Consider the following 19,641-nt stretch of genomic DNA (forward strand, 5'->3'; position numbering starts at 1 on the left):
TACAAACAGGAGACCTACAAAATTATTGTGACTATTCGTCGCATATAATATTTTCCTTCAGACAATCCTGTCTTCATCAGATTCTAGGACTCCCACCGCATTACCATTCCTTAAAAAATTATCATCACAAAGTCAAATGGATCCGAACTACCCAAACTCCAGACATCTGGCAGATCTCTTACAAATACAAAACTTAATGATTTCCGAGTTTAACACAGGTATTCCCAACATCATTTTATTTTTATTTTTTCATCTAACATCATTAATTCTATTTTATATATTTATTTATTTATTTATTTAATATTCCTTTGTAATATTATGTTCTATTAAGTATTTAGAATGCCGATAGCACGGCACAGCACTTTTCTATTGGAGTTGAACTTTATTTTTCCTAACATATTCGATGTTTCGTATGTTGCTTCCCCTGTGTTTTGTATAGCTAGGTGGCTGTCATTTCCTGAACGAAGCATGTCGAGTACTCTGATCCCAGACTTGGAATGTGGGAATTTCTCTTTGTCTATACCACTACCATGGACATCAATACATCATATTGTCCGCCCACTACAATATTAATATTTTCTTCAATATTATTATAAACTGGAGCTATTATAAATCTGGACCCTCCCGAGAAATATTTTTTGAAACATTGGAGCTGTTTTATGGAATTTATCTCATTTGAAGTTGCACTAACGCTCAGCCATTAAAGGAAAATGCAAGATTTATGTGACCAATGAGTCCCTACCACTACACGATATTATCTGTAACAGGGAAATAAGTTATAACTCGTGTAAGTAATGTGTGATGTTTGAATGGAAAATTAAGCCATCAGTTTGATAATCAAAATGAAGGAGGTACATTTTCCGTTTGTTTTTCATTACATACTTATTGGTGTGTAGATGCTGCATGTTGGTATGTCAATTTGTTTTTATCGTATACTAAGTAATTAATACGGATTAATACGAAAAAAGCACTGATTACACCTTTTACACCAATCGTTATCAATTAAACTACCTCTGCAGAGCTATCGTTCAATGGTGTATGGTTCATGCTTTTTTCGTTGAGCTTGTTTTACATTTGGACTGCTTGTGCAGTCTTAGATTGTTTAAATTTTATTTGTTTAGGTTCCAAGATTGAACAGGAAAATGCGAATATCCTACCTATTATGTGACAAAAAATATATAAAAATAAATATTATAAATCTAATTTGAAATTGCAAGATAAATGAAAACATTTCAAGAAGGTGATGAGTATTAATACAATAAATTCCCTAAAAAGGGCCAAATACACAAATTAGGATATTGAATGACTATACTTCTGGGCGGCATAAGAAGAACGCACGTTTCGTTAGAAGTTGCGCTTGCGCATAATCATAATTATTCCAGGTTTTCAGTGTCGTGTGTCTGTTTAGCCTAGGTTACCAGTGGATCAGTGGATCCAGTGATTACAATAAAACCTAACAAAATGTAACAATAAAACGAGTTTCACGCATTTGACGAGCTTTGGCGCAGCGACGAGCATTGGAGAATCTCAACACTGTTAATATTTCCTTTGAGAAGTAGTTCAAAGAAAATAAAATCATGCAAAGCAATAAATAATCTAGAAGAAACTGTACAAAATGTGAATTCTGCGAATGGCTTTTTATAGCGAATGAGTTTGAATTATTTTGGGTGGAGGCTGTAAATATAATCTTACCTACTATATGGACACTGGTATGTTATGCTATAGTTAATTTGAGCGATATGTAAGTTCTAGACATTAGGTTTGTTATTGGTTGCGGCTTATGCAACCCGATCCGACCATTACGTTGCCTTGTCTATGTACACAGATGTCTGCAAAGCTGATACTGATGTTGCCACGTTCATCCGCAATATAGCAGGCACGCATGGCTGCACTGCTGTTTACAACTAAGTAACTCATTTCATTATGTCAATAAGTCAATCTTCGTTTGCTGAAAACACCTCGGCGTAACGCTACAGATTCCAGTTGAATCAAGGTTAAATTTAAACGTATCTCACTTTACAAACTCTGGTCTCCGGTCTGCTTGTCTCCACTTCTGGTGAAGTCTTGCAACCAGTCACACGGTAAATCAAATTGCACAAATCTCTATCGCTCTCTCTCTCTCTCTCTCTCTTCTTTTTAGTGCATATGCAGCTGCGATATGAAGTCGTATGTTTACAGCATGGCAGAAATAGATTTGGATCACCTATCCAAGATGTGTGCAAAATGCTGCTACATTTCATGGTAGCTACCTACCTAGTTTCTGTTACAAGAACAAGATCCTGAAAAAATAGATCCAATGCCTCCCGAATCCAGAAAGTATTGTTTTTGTAGAAATTCGGAACCACCATAATTTGAAGACATGCAGCATCATCCAACCCATTAAATGCAAGTAGTGAGTCCTAGCTCTGTGTGTCACAGAACTTGCATGCTATGAAATCTTTTCCCTCCAGATGTTGAAACCGCTTGTGGAACTCTTTGGAGGCCTAAGAACTTCTTATTGCAACGGCAGCCTATCAGCCAGGCCTTTCAACGGGTAAAAGATACTAATTTAGTTTCTTCCAGGGCTGCTAATGGTCCATTAATACCACATTCATTCAATATCCTTGCTTCCTACGTGATTATGAAAAATGCATCGAGGAAGCCTTAAAGCATGGTAACCTTTAAACTCTATTCAGCTCTAGACCACAATGAGTAACGAATCTTTCGAAAGTGAAGTTATTGATGACTAACATCGTGACGCCGGTGATGCTACTTATTCTGAGGGTACGCCTTTTGCATTATTCTTTGTAAATAACCTGCGACTGAGAGAGAAAGCCTCAGAAACGCAATTTGTTTGCTTAATGTTCTTGCAGCTTCTTTGATATCCGGTTCGATCGAACAACGCGAGTATTCTGAAGTGCAATCGCCCTTTCTGCAGTTATCCGGTACATGCCTCTATCAGCCAAAAATCAATGCTAGCAGCAAAGCAGCGTGTAAAACTGAATCGTTTGGGCTTATCTATAATCAATCGCCGACCAGCCTGTTATGATGAGTGGCATAACTGCGTAATGAATCGACCGCAAATACCACCTAATGTAAAGCGCACAAGCCAGGTGTAGGTACTCGTAAGTTTTGTATAATTATGTAGATTTCCGAACTAATGCGGAAAATGGTTAAAAATTAACATAAACTGTAGGATAGACAATGCGTAAGTTTTATATTTTCACAGCAAATATCCTGCTTGCAAGGCAGTTAGAACGCTGAAAAATTATACAGGTTTAAACAGTACAATGGCACCACTACGATGCATATGCGGTTCAACTCACGATGCGACACTGATGAGGGCGGCGCGGTAGTTGACATCGTAGAAAATGTTTGCTGCCAACATCCAGAGAACATTCTGTCTTCACCAAATCGAAGTTGCTGCGTCAATCTAAACGCCAGGGTATGCCGTGCTTTGTTTTCGCTAGATTTGTTTAACTGCATCTCCGTAAAAGGAAACGTAGTCGGCTAGAGGTAAGACCTCGGGCACATGACCTTCCCTTAGTGTTTTCGCAGCCAGAGCACAATATGGGTGAAGAGTGCTGATGCTACCTAGCCAAGCTTTCCTGTACCTACATCGATAAATCCTACGGCGCGGCGTTATGTTGTATGTAACTGAGCTGTCTACAAATTCTACAATGCGAAGAGGAGCACCTCTCGGCAAAGTTCCTTGAAAACGATGATCCTGGCGGTAAACGGATTATTTTGATAAATTACTTACAATTAGATAAATATTTGCTTCTTTGTCAAATATTCCCAAGCTACGAGGCTTCGGGACATGCAATCCTTTCAGTTCGTATTTTACAGTCGGAGTATCATGCATCCCAAGTGACAGGACGGAAGACCCTGATCTTCGCAGCAACCAGCTCTCAATTCGCTCCTGGTGATAATCAGATTATTTTGAGAAATTGATATACAAACAGATAAATATCTGCTTCTTGGTCAAATATTCCCGAGCTACGAGACTTCGGGACAATCCGTTTAGTTCGACTTTTACAGTCGGAGTTTCTTGCATCCCAAGTGAAAGGACGGAAGACCCTGATCTTCGCAGCATCCAGATAATACCAGCTCTCAATTCGACCCTGGCGGTAATCAGATTAATTTTGATAAACAATTAGATCAATATCTATTTCTTGGTCAAATATTCCCAAGCTACGAGGCTTCGGGACATGCAATCCGTTCTGTTCGTATTTTACAGTCGGAGTATCTTGCATCACAAGTGAAAGTATGGAAGATCCTGATCTTCGCAGCATCCAGATAATATCAGCTCTCAATTCGACCCTGGTGGTAATCGGGTTAATTTTGATAAACAATTAGTTAGATCAATCTGCTTCTTGGTCAAATATTCCCAAGCTACGAGGCTTCGGGACAATCCGTTCAGTTCGTATTTTACAGTTGGAGTATCTTGCATCCCAAGTGAAAGGACGGAAGACCCTGATCTTCGCAGCATCCAGATAATATCAGCTCTCAATTCAATCCTGGTGATGATCAGATTATTTTGATAAATTGATAAACAATCAGATCAATATCTGCTCTTGGTCAAATATTCCCAAGCTACGAGGCTTCGGGACATGCAATCCTTTCAGTTCGTATTTTACAGTCGGAGTGTCTTGCATCCCAAGTGAAAGGACGGAAGACCCTGATCTTCGCAGCATCCAGATAATACCAGCTCTCAATTCGACCTTGGCGGTAATCAGATTAATTTTGATAAACAATTAGATCAATATTTACTTCTTGGTCAAATATTCCCAAGCTACGAGGCTTCGGGACATGCAATCCGTTCTGTTCGTATTTTACAGTCGGGGTATCTTGCATCACAAGTCAAAGTATGGAAGATCCTGATCTTCGCAGCACTCAGATATCAGCTCTCAATTCGACCCTGGTGGTAATCAGATTATTTTGATAAATTGATAAACAATCAGATCAATATCTGCTTCTTGGTCAAATATTCCCAAGCTACGAGGCTTCTGGACGAGGGAATCCGTTCTGTTCGTATTTTACAGTCTGAGTATCATGCATCCCAAGTGAAAGGACGGACGACCCTGATCTTCGCAGCATCCAGGTATCAGCTCTCAATTCGGTCTTGGTGGTAATCAGATTTATTTTGATAAACAATTAGATCAATCTGCTTCTTGGTCAAATATTCCCAAGCTACGAGGCTTCGGGACAATCCATTTAGTTCGTATTTTACAGTCGGAGTATCTTGCATCCCAAGTGAAAGGACGGAAGACCCTGATCTTCGCAGCATCCAGATAATAGCAGCTCTCAATTCGACCCTGGCGGTAATCAGATTAATTTTGATAAACAATTACATAGATATATCAGCTTCTTGGTCAAATATTCCCAAGCTACGAGGCTTCGGGACATGCAATCCGTTCTGTTCGTATTTTACAGTCCGGGTATCTTGCATCACAAGTCAAAGTATGGAAGATCCTGATCTTCGCAGCATCCAGATATCAACTTTCAATTCGACCCTGGTGGTAATCAGATAAATTTTGATAAACAATTAGTTAGATCAATCTGCTTCTTGGTCAAATATTCCCAAGCTACGAGGCTTCGGGACAATCCGTTCAGTTCGTATTTTACAGTTGGAGTATCTTGCATCCCAAGTGAAAGGACGGAAGACCCTGATCTTCGCAGCATCCAGATAATATCAGCTCTCAATTCAATCCTGGTGATGATCAGATTATTTTGATAAATTGATAAACAATCAGATCAATATCTGCTCTTGGTCAAATATTCCCAAGCTACGAGGCTTCGGGACATGCAATCCTTTCAGTTCGTAATTTACAGTCGGAGTACCTTGCATCCCAAGTGAAAGGACCAAAGATCCTGATTTGCAGCATCCACAAGGTTTCAAGAGGAATGATCTGATCTACCTGCCCAGCATCTGCGAGTCAAATCCAACAACCATATTCAGGGTACCTACACTACCTTCGATCTTTAAATGGTAACTCTTGACTATTACTCCTCAAAATACAATGTCTTGAAGTCTCGGCCAAATAAAAAGAAAATGTTTCTGTACTACGAGTAAATAAGTCTGCCATTAAGGTATGACCTAGGGCGTATTATCTACACTTCGTGTTTTCACAGTAGACCGCCTCCATGCGTAAGGGAAAAGAGTGCTTCATCTACTAATAGTGCAAGATGTATCCTCGCCACCTTGTCAACTCGGCTCTGAACTGGTAATTTTACGTACTTTTATGATCGCCTTACCACCAAGATATTGACTTCCTCGATTTTACTTTTACTACCCAGTAACCAGGTATATTCCTAAGCTACGGCCTCACAGGAGGTATGCAAACCATGCAGTTTATATTTTGCAGTTTCGACGCACGTTGCACGTTATTGAAGGTGAATCTCACATCGATGTAGGTGCGCCAATCTAAGTAGAATAAATCAACGAATGTTATAAGATTGAATTACACTGGGAAGACTACAAGTTGTTCGCTGCGAGTTATAGAAATGTCATCTCCGACCCCTCATACGCAGTCTACTAAATATCACAGCCGGGAAGAGACTCCTATACTTTGGTAACGAAACTTTTAAGTAGCTAATATGTGTTAACGGTGATGCAATCCTGACAGAATATGCTGTGATAAAGTATGTACTAATAGTTCTTCACAGTCTTGTTATTACTCACACGTACCTTTAAGCCACGGATCCTCGGACTACTTATGGAATGTGCTACGAGTACTGCAAGCAAAACACATTTAATCTTTTAGAAGCAACCGATAAGTGAGATGCATGATTTTGATAATCCTGTCTTCTGCCTAATGCTTGGATTAGTCACCGTCACCAGCTCTCTCCGATAAAGCATCATCAACATCACTGGTACCTACTACAAGACGGAAAGGTACACCACTCTTGGCTATGTTTTCATCACTATGATATTGGTAACCCACCTTTGTGTTTGTGATATTAAACTTGAAGACCGTCCATTATTAGTTTTGTGCAGCATGCAGTAGCAGCATACTTGAATGTCTTATGTGACTGTGTTAGCAGTTTATGAGTACCGCGCGCACTGTGTGGCTTCTAATGGATCTACAAAAAAAAACTAGATTAAAACTGTGGTCATGTTTCTTGGGAATTAACTACTTACGTAGGTATGTAATTGTGTTGTGCGTATGTATTTAGGTATGTTCTTTGGGTTTTACTTGTGCTCAAAATGCGTGATAATTCTTTCTCTTTCCTAACCTGTGATAGGGTATGTGCAATCGTAGACATGCTTGCATTTTACAGAAGGGTGCATCGGTATAACTGATAAACTCGTGCTGGTTTACGAGCTTCGTGTTGCATATCCGCCACACCTATTACCAAACACCTCGGCTTCAAGAAGTGATTTGTTTAAACTGGTAACCAACTGCATCGATTTTATTGCATCTTGTGGAAGCTAGAATACTGGACATAGAAAAGACTGATTTGAAGTAGTGTGTCTTGTGTTTGAGTAAGCAGTTCTTTCGTTTAGTGTGTGTATTAATTCAGTAGACATTGTTGTGAGCTATAGTCGTAGTATAAGATAGGCAAACAAATTATTTGAAGACTGCAGGCGCCTCGGTAGCACTTCAGCCAGCCTGTAGAGACGTCGCTGCCTTGCCTTGCCTCACGACTGCAGGCGTCTCCGCAGCGCTGCCGCCAGCCTGTAGAGGCATCTCCGGTGCAGCTGGTGGCTCCGGTACACTGCCTGGCCTCGCGACTGCAGGCGTCTCCGCAGCGCTGCCGCCAGCCTGTAGAGGCGTCTCCGGTGCAGCTGGTGGCTCCGGTACACTGCCTGGCCTCGCGACTGCAGACGTCTCCGCAGCGCTGCCACCAGCCTGTAGAGGCGTCTCCGGTGCAGCTGGTGGCTCCGGTACACTGCCTGGTCTCGTGACTGCAAGGGTCTCCGCAGCCGTGTCGTCAGGCTGTAGAGGCGTCGCTTCCTTGCCTTTCCTCGCGGCTGCAGGCGTCTCCGCAGCGCTGCCGCCAGCCTGTAAGCGTCTCCGGTGCAGCTGGCGGCTCCGGAACACTGCCTGGTCTCGTGACTTCAAGCGTCTCCGCAGCCGTGAGCATCAGCCTGTGGGGGCGTCTCCGGTACGCTGCCTGGTCTCGTGACTGCAGGCGTCTCCGCAACGCTTCCGCCAGCCTGTGGATGCGTCTCCGGTGCAGCTGGTGGCTCCGGTACACTGCCTGGCCTCGTGACTGCAGGCGTCTCCGCAATGCTGCCGCCAGCCTGCAGAAGGCGACTCCGGTGCAGCTGGCAGCTCCGGTACACTGCCTGGTCTCGTGACTGCAGGCGTCTCCGCAACGCTGCCGCCAGCCTGCAGAGGCGTCTCCGTTACGGCAGGCGTCGCTGCCTCGCCTGGCCTCGCGGCTGCAGGCGTCTCCGCAGCGCTGCCTCCAGCCTGTAGAGGCGTCACCGGTGCAGCTGGTGGCTCCGATACACTGCCTGGCCTCGCGACTGCAGGCGTCTCCGCAGCGCTGCCGCCAGCCTGTAGAAGCGTCTCCGGTGCAGCTGGCAGCTCCGGTACACTGCCTGGTCTCGCGACTGCAGGCGTCTCCTAAGCGCTGCCGCCAGCCTGTAGAAGCGTCTCCGGTGCAGCTGGCAGCTCCGGTACACTGCCTGGTCTCGTGACTGCAGGCGTCTCCACATCGCTGCCGCCAGCCTGTAGAGGCATCTCCGGTGCAGCTGGTGGCTCCGGTACACTGCCTGGTCTCGTGACTGCAGGCGTCTCCGCAGCCGTGCCGTTAGGCTGTAGAGGCGTCTCCGGTACAGCAGGCGTCGCTGCCTTGCCTGGCCTCGCGGCTGCAGGCGTCTCCGCAGCGCTGCCGCCAGCCTGTAGAGGCGTCTCCGGTACACTGCCTGGCCTCGCGGCTGCAGGCNAGCCAGCGACTCACCTCAGTCCGGCCCGGCCTGTAAGCGACTTCACAGCGCTGCCATGCCTGCAGCAGCGTCTCGCCAGACTTCGATGCAGCTGGTGCCTCCTTCTGCCCAACCCCGCCTGAAGCGGCCTGCACAGCACTGACATACCTGCAGCAGCGTCTTGCCAGACTTCGATGCAGCTGGTGTCTCCNCGACTGCAGGCGTCTCCGCAGCGCTGCCGCCAGCCTGTAGAGGCGTCTCCGGTGCAGCTGGTGGCTCCGGTACACTGCCTGGTCTCGTGACTGCAAGGGTCTCCGCAGCCGTGTCGTCAGGCTGTAGAGGCGTCGCTTCCTTGCCTGGCCTCGCGGCTGCAGGCGTCTCCGCAGCGCTGCCGCCAGCCTGTAAGCGTCTCCGGTGCAGCTGGCAGCTACGGTACACTGCCTGGCCTCGTGACTGCAGGCGTCTCCGGTGCAGCTGGCAGCTCCGGTACACTGCCTGGTCTCGTGACTGCAGGCGTCTCCGCAACGCTGCCGCCAGCCTGCAGAGGCGTCTCCGGTACAGCAAGCGTCACTGCCTTGCCTGGCCTCGCGGCTGCAGGCGTGTCCGCAATGCGGCCTCCAGCCTGTAGAGGCGTCTCCGGTGCGGCAAGCGTCTCTACGTGCGCTGCCTGGCCTCTGCTTCCCAGTGGTGCTGCCAGCCTGTGGGGGCGTCTCCGGAACAGCAGTCCACACTGCCTGGCCTCGTGACTGGTGTCTCCGTAACGCTGCAACCTGCCTGCACAAGCGATCCTGCTCCACCAGGCCTCACGACTGCAGGGCGTAGGCGTCTCCGCAGCGCTGCCGCCAGCCTGCACTGCCTAGCCTCGCGACTGCGGGCGACATCCCAGCATTACTGCCAGCCTGTTAGCCTCACATCCTGAGCCTACACTGCATCTTTCAGCGTCAGGTGAGTCATAAATCTAGAAACCATACTGCTTCTGATAACCATTTCAAACTCCATAAGCTGTAAAGCAGTAAGGTATGTGATAAAATGTAATCTCAATTTCTTTCAGTACTTCCTGCCCTGTACGAGTCTTCACCGAGCTGTCTGCTTTGCAATTTTCGATTTCTGCACAACGACCGTTAGCGCCTGGCTGGCCAGCTGACCAGCGTATTTGAGTAGCAGACATCGCGGCATGGCTACCGTCAGACTGCATAGCCCAGCTAATTAGACAGACGCAGAGTTTTCTTACTGAAACTGAGACAGTTACTTCGGGTAAGTCATTCAGCTAATGAAAATGTACAAAATAGCCTTCTTCTGATAAAAAAAAAACCGTGAGGTATGACAAAAGAAATTGTCTATTTCTTTCAGTGCTGGTCGCGTAATCCAGTCTGGCGTTCGCTTCAACATCACTGTACCTCCCTTTGTATTAAGACGACTGGAATAGCGTCTGAACCGGTCCACGTCATCAGCGTATAGTGCTGAATCGATGCAGCCGGCGCCTCCCCTCTACCCGGCTCCGCCTCCAAGCGGCCTGCACAGCACTGACATGCCTGCAGCAGCGTCTCGCCAGACTTCGATGCAGCCGGCGCATCCTTCTGCCCGACCCCGCCTGAAGCGGCCTGCACAGCACTGCAACGTTTTGCCAGACTTCGATAGAGCCAGCGACTCACCTCAGTCCGGCCCGGCCTGTAAGCGACTTCACAGCGCTGCCATGCCTGCAGCAGCGTCTCGCCAGACTTCGATGCAGCTGGTGCCTCCTTCTGCCCAACCCCGCCTGAAGCGGCCTGCACAGCACTGACATACCTGCAGCAGCGTCTTGCCAGACTTCGATGCAGCTGGTGTCTCCTTCTGCCCAACCCTGCCTGAAGAGGCCTGCACAGCACTGACATGCCTGCAGCAGCGTCTCGCCAGACTTCGATGCAGCCGGCGCCTTCTGCCCGACCCCGCCTGAAGCGGCCTGCACAGCACTGCAACGTTTTGCCAGACTTCGATACAGCCAGCGACTCACCTCAGTACGGCCCGGCCTGTAAGCAACTTCACAGCGCTGCCATGCCTGCAGCAGCGTCTCGCCTGACTTCGATGCAGCTGGTGCCTCCTTCTGCCCAACCCCGCCTGAAGCGGCCTGCACAGCACTGACATACCTGCAGCAGCGTCTTGCCAGACTTCGATGCAGCTGGTGTCTCCTTCTGCCCAACCCCGCCTGAAGAGGCCTGCACAGCACTGACATGCCTGCACAGCACTGACATGCCTGCAGCAGCGTCTCGCCAGACTTCGATGCAGCCGGCGCCTTCTGCCCGACCCCGCCTGAAGCGGCCTGCACAGCACTGCAACGTTTTTCAAGACTTTGATACAGCCAGCGACTCACCTCCGCCCGCGGCCTCGCCCGTAAGCGACTTCACAGCGCTGCCACCAGCCTGTAGCAACGTTTCGCCAGACTTCGATACAGCCTCGCCTCCAACAACTCCGTACAACTCCTCCCGGCCTCGCCTGTAAGCGTCTCAGCCTGTACAGGGGCCTCCGCGCAGCTAAACGTCGCGGCTACACAGCGCTGCTGCCGGCTTGTTGAAGGCATCTCCACTTCGCCTGGTCGGAGGACCGCAGCAGCCATCTGCGCAGCATCGCAGTCTACAGGCTGACCGCAATACTGGATATATGGGTACGGCGTCTCCATTCGCCTGATTGGAGGATTGAGGGCGTCTCCACTTCGCCTGGTCGGAGGACTGCGGGCGTCTCCGCAACGCTGCCTTAATCTGTAGAGGCGTCTCCGCTTCGCCTGGTTGAAGGACTGCGGGCGTCTCCGCAGCGCTACCGTCAGCCTGTAGAGGCGTCTCCGCTTCGCCTGGTTGAAGAACTGCGGGCTCTCCGCAGCGCTACCGTCAGCCTGTAGAGGCGTCTCCGCTTCGCCTGGTCGGAGGACTGCGGGCGTCTCCGCAGCGCTGCCGTAGCCTGTAGAGGCGTCTCCGCTTCGCCTGGTCGGAGGACTGCGGGCGTCTCCGCAGCGCTGCCGTAACCTGTAGAGGCGTCTCCGCTTCGCCTGGTCGGAAGACTGCGGGTGTCTTCGCAGCGCTGCCGTAGCCTGTAGAGGCGTCTCCGCTTTGCCTGGTCGGAGGACTGCGGGTGTCTCCGCAGCGCTGCCGTAGCCTGTAGAGGCGACTCCGCTTCGCCTGGTCGGAAGACTGCGGGCGTCTCCGCAGCGCTGCCGTAGCCTGTAGAAGCGTCTCCGCTTCGCCTGGTCGGAAGACTGCGGGCGTCTCCGCAGCGCTGCCGTAACCTGTAGAGGCGTCTCCGCGTCTCTTTGTCAGGGGACGACAAGCAACACAGTCAGCCTGGAGACTTTTCTACTCCGCTTGACTACGTGATGGGAGACTACTAACTTCACTTCGTTTCTTCCTTCAGCACTGTGAGTGAGTTGATAGAATCTTAAATAAGTCTTTCGAGAAATACTCTTAGTACCTACTAGTTAATCAATACGAATATAAAAACAATTTAATTTGTCGTATAAGTAACTTAGTGAGAACTTTCAAGTCCAATGATAATTATTTCCTGTCATAATAAAACGTTTATTTCAGCCTTGAAATTTGTAGTAAGTAAATTAATATTACTTGTAAAGGAATTTATAAATGTTACTTTCAGACATTTCATGCAAGAAGTAAGTTATAAAAATATACTTCCTTAAAAACAGTTCATTTCAGAAATGGAAACTTGAAACTGTAAGTTAACAAATAATTGAAAACTGATCTAATTTCTATTGATCATTAATTTCTTGTTCATAACGATGTTTTTGTGTTAATTATGTTTCTTCTACAGAGTAGGAAAACAATGTAAGTTCGTTTCGTTTTAAGATAAAAATCTGCCAGACCAAATTACCTGATAAAATTCTGATTGCTAATTATAGCACTAGGTTAGACCAATAACAATAACTTTTACAGATGAGATGGAAAAATAAGATAAGTTTAAACATAAATTATAATACTCTTATATTTGAGGATCGTATAAGAAACTGCATGCAACTGCAAACATAGTATTAATATAAGGTGCGTATCGTCAGAATGAATGCTTCAATCAAGAGGACTCTTTAAATTCAACTAGAGGTGGGTCTGAATATATTTCAGCATAGAAACAAAAACTACCGACAAATGATAATAGAGATGTTCTAATGATACATGGAAAATTGGTGGTATTAAGATAAACTAATGAAATAAGGAAATCTGTTCAAAAAGTTACACCTAAGAACCTACTGGCGTAGATCAATACCATACCATAAGTCAGGTAAGTTGCAAAAGCATTAGTAATAATATTTTCAGAAGAATAAATGCAAACAGAATCGAACAAGGTAAAGGAAAAGAACAACTTCTACTTTTAAAAGGTAAAGACGAAGAGAAAACGTAGCCGCAAGAGGAGATTTTGACCTTTCAGGATTTCCAGTCAAGCATACGAAGTTTCACCAGCAGTCTTATTGAATTTGGATAACTTTATAAACATAATACAGTCACGTAACAGAATGGAATGACAAGCAATGAGGCTACTAATAAAACAACAACGCTACACGTATGTATTACCATGAGTAATAATATGATAAGGATAATGCATTTTTCTCAACAGATAGCGAACAATTACTAAAATGTCCTGTGTTGAATGAGTAATAAGAGATTTTTATAAAAAAGACCCCAACCCCAAAAGTGACATGGAAATCGTTGATCCGGTGAGTTTCCTATTATGGAATTGACAACAGGATATCTCCGAAAAGTAACGTCGAAGGACAATTTTACACTGTACGTAATAATATATGAATATTGCAATCGGCGGTCTTCAAATCGGAGATGTCTTCACAGCATCACACAAAGTGAGTTCTAGATAAGACAGGAAACAAATTGAAAATTCAAGGAATAACGAAAAAATTTTTACAAAGGAAATTCATACAGATGATACGAAATAAATATTTACGAGGTGAGTTATACAGGAATCACATGGTCATTTCTAGTATGAAAATAATTATACATATCGAATGATTTGGAGCATCCCTTGCTTACCCAACATGAGATCAAGTAACAAACAAATCGTTTGGCGTCGCATATATCTCTAAATTGGTGAAAAACTAAACAATTACATTAAGAAATGGAAAAACTCGTAAGGAGGTAAGTGGTCTAACAGGAGTCACATCGTTTTAATTTTAGGGTGACATAGATATCAAAAAACAAAAGAAACAAAATTACAAGTAAAATAAGAGGAAAACATGAGGTGAGTGAAACTAAAACACTTTCAGACGAAGCGGTTGGAAATACCCAAGATTGTATTTCCAACCGCTTCGTGAAGAATACTTAAAACAACAGACAAAATTATAAGAATACGAATGATAGAGAAAATGAAAAAGTAGGGTCCCTAACAGTTTCCTCTTTCAGGTTCGAAACATTTTTCAGACATAAATTGGAAAGGATGTGATTGAAAAAATAGAATCAAAATTAAAATTAACACGTATACTCTTACGCCGTGCGTAAGTATAGTTAATCCAAACATTGTTCACAGAATTCAAAGAAAAATATATGAATGTAATAATATAAACTAGGTTTATTTAATAAAAGAAATTCGTTAACAATAATATCAAAAATGATGGCGCATAGTAGTATGGACAACATGTAAATGTATGATACAATTAACCAAGAAAAGTAAAATAAAAAATTAAGAAGAGTAAAAATAGAACGTTACCCGACTGGAGATGATACCACGAAACTTATATTTATACAGCCCTTGTAAATATGTACGTACACAATCCAAAATAGTACATAATCAAAGAATAAAAAAATTGCTGATGAGTTTTCTTTAAAATATAATGATGACAAAAGATAACAAAAAAGTACCCAAATAAACAACGAAAACTAATAAAAAAGAGAGTTGGAACATAGAAAGAAAGACGAAGGTGAAGAAAGAAGAGGAAGATGAAGAATGAAGATGAAGAAAGAAGACGAAGATGAAGAATGAAGATGAAGAAAGAAGACGAATATGAAGAAAGAAGATGAAGATGAAGAAAGAAGACGAAGATGAAGAAGGAAGATGAAGAATGAAGACGAAGATGAAGAAAGAAGACGAAGATGAAGAAGGAAGATGAAGAATGAAGACGAAGATGAAGAAAGAAGACGAAGATGAAGAAGGAAGATGAAGAATGAAGACGAAGATGAAGAAAGAAGACGAAGATGGAGAAAGAAGATGAAGAAAGAAAACGAAGATGGAGAATGAAGATGAAGAAAGAAGACGAAGATGAAGAAGGAAGATGAAGAATGAAGACGAAGATGAAGAAAGAAGACGAAGATGGAGAAAGAATACTGGAAGATGAAGGAAAAAGAAATTAGTTTAAATCCTCATTAAAATGCAAAATTATAATACCTAAAAAGAGATGCCATAGAAAGGCACACACACAGAGCAGCTGCTGCTACGAAGGTGAAGAAATAAGAGGTGCTGCCGGGAGATGAAGAAATAAGAGGTGCTGCCGGGAAATGAAGAAAGAAGAGGTGCTGCCGGAAGATGAAGAAAGAAGAGGTGCTGCCGGGAGATGAAGAAAGAAGGTGCTGCCGGAAGATGAAGAAAGAAGAGGTGCTGCCGGGAGATGAAGAAAGAAGAGGTGCTGCCGGGAGATGAAGAAAGAAGAGGTGCTGCCGGGAGATGAAGAAAGAATAGGTGCTGCCGGGAGATGAAGAAAGAAGGTGCTGCTAAGAAGATGAAGACAGAAGACTGGAAGACGAAGACGTAGAGAGAAGACTGGAAGATGAAGAACGAAGAGGTGCTGCCGGGAGATAAAGAAAGAAGATTGGAAGAGACAAGAGCAGGTACTGCTAAGAAGATGAAGACAGAAGACTGGAAGACGAAAAAAGAAGACGAAGACGAAGAAAGAAGATGAAGACAGAAGACTGGAAGACGAAGAAAGAAGACGAAGACGAAGAAAGAAGACGAAGACGTAGAGAGAAGACTGGAAGATGAAGAACGAAGAGGTGCTGCCGGGAGATGAAGAAAGAAGGTGCTGCTAAGAAGATGAAGACAGAAGACTGGAAGACGAAGAAAGAAGATGAAGACAGAAGACTGGAAGACGAAGACGAAGAAAGAAGACGAAGACGTAGAGAGAAGATTAGAAGATGAAGAACGAAGAGGTGCTGCCGGGTGATGAAGAAAGAAGGTGCTGCCGGGAGATGAAGAAAGAAGACGAAGACACAAAGTAAAGAAAAGAAAGAAGGCGCTGCTGCGAAGACAAAGAAAGAAAAGGTGCCGCCGGGAGATGAAGAAAGAAGACTGGAAGACGTAAAGAGAAGACTGGAAGACAAAGATGAAGAAATAAGACTTAGACACAAAAGCAGATGCTGCTACGAAGATGCAGAAAGAAGAGGTGCCGCCGGGCGATGAAGAAAGAAGAAGTGCTGCCGGGAGATGAAGACAGAAGAAGTGCCGCCGGAAGACGAAGAAAGAAGAGGTGCCGCCGGGAAGACGTAGAGAGAAGACAGGAAGACGTAGAGAAAACTGGAAGATAAAGAAAGAAAACTGGGAGATGAAGAGAGAAGGCTGGAAGATGACGAGAGAAGACTGGAAGACAAAGATGAAGAAACAAGACCTTAAGACACATAAGCAAATGCTGCTAAAAAAATAAAGAAAGAAGAGGTGTCGCCAGAAGATGAAGAAAGAAGACTGAAAGACGTAGAAAGAAGACTGGAAGACGTAGAGAAGACTGGAAAACGTAGAGAAGACTGGAAAACGTAGAGAAGACTGGAAGACGTAGAGAAGACTGGAAGATGAAGAGAAAACTGGAAAACGAAGAGAGAAACTGGAAAACGAAGAGAGAACACTGGAAGACGAAGAAAGAAGACAAGAACATGCAAAGAGAAGAAAAAGAAAAGAAGAGCAGGTACTGCTGTGAAGATGAAGAAAGTAAACAAACTACTAGAAATAGAAACCGGTCCCATTGCAAAGATTTAAAAAATTAAAACTACGAGAAAGAAGATACCATCCCATTGCGAAAATGAAGAAAGCGAAAGATAAAATAACAATACGAAGACGAATAAGAAAACAAAACTACATGAAAGAAGAGAAAATCTCATTGTAACGACGAAGAATAAAATACTAGAAAGAAGAAAAAATCCCATTGCGAAGACGAAGAAACAAAACTACAAGAAAGAAGAGAAAATCTCATTGCAACTACGAAGAAAAAATCTACTAGAAAGAAGAAAAAATCCCATTGCGAAGATGAAGAAAGAAACCTACAAGAAAGAAGAGAAAATCCCATTGCGAAGACGAAAAGCAGGACCCATTGCAAAGCTGAAGAAAGAAAACTACAATAAACAAGATACCATCCCATTGCGAATATGAAGAAAGAAGAACAGATCCCATAGCGAATATAAAGAAAAAGAAATTCAAGAAAGAAACTAGAAAACCTGAGAATACGAAGATCTGGAGAAAATATACAGGCGAATTGAGAACTAGAACTTTCTCCTTTTTGATAAATTCTACTACCTGTCTTGAAGTCGAATAAAAAGAGAAGCAGGTGCTACTAGAAGAGATGAAATGCTGCCAAGAAAAATAATACGGAAAAGAAGAGGACCAGATGATGTTGCAAATATGACGAAAGAGAAGAGAAAAAAATGTAAAAGAATAAACTACAAAAACAAATCCAAAACATTGATCATAAGAAGAATGCGTGATGCTGCGATGTTTCAGAAGAAATACCAAGACTGGAATAATTAAAAAGATAAATTAATAGAATAAACCCAAAACAGATACTGTAACGATGAAGATATGCGAGGGAGGAGTAGGAGGAGGAGGAGGGATTCAAGAACACTACATCAACCCAATGAAGAAGGCAGTTCAAGAAGATACAATTAAATTGCACAATCATATAGGTAAGATCCACGTTTCCATCCCAACTCCCAACTAATATTATAAATGCGAAAGTAACTCTGTCTGTCTGTCTGTTACGCTTTCCCGCTTAAACCTCGCAACCGATTTTGATGAAATTTGGCATAGAGATAGTTTGAGTCCCGGGAAAGAACATAGGATAGTTTTTATCCCGGTTTTTGAAACAGGGACGCGCGCGATAAAGTTTTTCTGTGACAGACAAAATTCCACGCGGGCGAAGCCGCGGGCGGAAAGCTAGTTTAACTATAAAGAGGAAAGATAATTTATATCATTTTTATATTTAAAAAAAATATATGTACCTACCTACCATCTATTCGTGCGAGACTGGGACTACTATTTAATTTTATGAAATCACCCGAATCATGGGAAGAGCATAGAAAAAAAATGATTCAAAAAATAATATTAAATACCTACCTACATCAGAATTCGTTTTTTAATGTTGTATTTAAAAAATACCTACCCCAATAATTATACCTCTTGTTTCTTTTTCAGGTAAAATCATCTTGCAACATTCATCATCTTTTATAGGAACCATCAAAGTTGTGAGATTTCCTTTCGAAATAAAATGTAATTAATTAAAACTTTTTGTTTTCCTACACTTGACCTGTACCCACTATTTATATACAGACTGCTTTAATCTTATTATCTAACTACGGATAACATTTCCTTTCTTCCTTTGGCTTTCGGCATAGTCGGGTTCGATTCCCGATCAGTAATCTAGGAAGAACCTAACCGCTCAGTATACCAGCACAGACTCCAATAATATCAATCATGGTCATGTATTTGTCCTAATAAATAAATAACGTAATTATTTCGGCTTTTACCCGTGGTCCCCCCAACATGTCCCCGGTTAAAATAAATTACCCGTAGACCCACTGGCAAACACTGTTCAGAACGGTGGGACAACGGGTAAAAAAAATTACCCGTGGACCCACCAGGGGGACATGTTGGGGGGACCACAAGTAAAAGCCGAATTATTTTTATACTTTTTAGTGGACTTTTTGGTGGCGGCTAAGTTTTTGAGGGTCGGTTTTTTAAACGCAGTTTAGGGTGAAATTTTTAATATACCATGGGAGGGAAATACTCTTAATAAGAGGGCTTAGTGTGAGATTACATCAAAGGTCACTAGCGAGCGCGTTAAAAAAATATCGAATGCGTTTGACGTAAACTCACACTACATACGCTCCCTATAGTCAGTTTCATTCAGGTATTAACACGAAGGCTGAGTAAGGATCTCGCGGTGAAACAAAAACACTATTCTAGACATCCATAGTTTTATTATAATGAATAACGATACAAAAATATATGGCTACATCGTACTCTCAAAACTCTCCTAATTCTAAACAAAAAAGTAACAATATGGTTAAGAATATTGAATATTATGTAAACAAGTTCAACTCGTAATATAAACGGTAAATCTCAAATGTGTACCTAAGTAGGTATAGATGGTTTCATCCACGAAGACGCGCCCCACCAATTTTTGGTCGAGGGAAGCGCTTGGTGAGAGAATCGAGGGGTTTGATTCGAGCAATCCGAGCGTCATTATTGCATGTGCGTGTGAACTCATGGATAATTTAGCGTGTACCGATAACATTCAAACATTAGCGGAAGAATGGTGGGGCGCGTCTTCGTGGATGAAATGATCTATATGTACATAATTATGATTTCTGCATGAAAAAGATCACATTATGATAACAATACTAACAGTTTTATTCTTAAAGCTATAGAATAGAATCAAAACAGTAAGTATACATTTTAAAATACAATCCCGTACGTAGGTACAATACCTTGTAGTTGTTCGTGACACACACTTGCTCTCTTATGTGCGTAACTCTGACTCTGCTGCCTAAACTGAGCGTTCTCGTTATGCACACAAAGAAAATGTGCATGTACATTTACACTTACAAGTA

The 19,641-nt window shown here is 43.7% G+C and overlaps 1 protein-coding gene across 1 annotated transcript; it reads left to right on the plus strand.

The window, feature by feature from the left end:
- The first annotated feature begins 15,358 nt into the window (after positions 1 to 15,358).
- LOC114352618 (nucleolar protein 58-like) lies at positions 15,359 to 17,699 on the plus strand. The gene is made up of 3 exons (XM_028304280.1): positions 15,359 to 15,427; positions 15,738 to 15,836; positions 16,561 to 17,699. Exons 1-3 carry the CDS (start codon positions 15,359 to 15,361, stop codon positions 16,801 to 16,803), a joined length of 411 nt encoding a protein of 136 aa, XP_028160081.1. The 3' UTR covers positions 16,804 to 17,699.
- Positions 17,700 to 19,641: the final 1,942 nt, after the last annotated feature.

Source organism: Ostrinia furnacalis, unplaced genomic scaffold (assembly GCF_004193835.3).
Source record: "Ostrinia furnacalis isolate ACB-3 unplaced genomic scaffold, ASM419383v2 OfSCF1409, whole genome shotgun sequence".
NCBI lineage: Eukaryota > Metazoa > Arthropoda > Insecta > Lepidoptera > Crambidae > Ostrinia > Ostrinia furnacalis.

What these genes read in the sequence shown, in the direction of transcription:
- LOC114352618 (XM_028304280.1), top strand. Translation starts at nt 15,359, where the DNA reads ATGAAGAAAGAAGAGGTGCTGCCGGGAGATGAAGAAAGAAGGTGCTGC. An exon ending in GGAAGATGAAGAAAGAAGAG is followed by an intron (nt 15,428 to 15,737) that starts GTGCTGCCGGGA and finishes AGATGAAGACAG; the next exon opens with AAGACTGGAAGACGAAGAAA. An exon ending in GAAGAGGTGCTGCCGGGAGA is followed by an intron (nt 15,837 to 16,560) that starts TGAAGAAAGAAG and finishes TGGAAAACGTAG; the next exon opens with AGAAGACTGGAAAACGTAGA.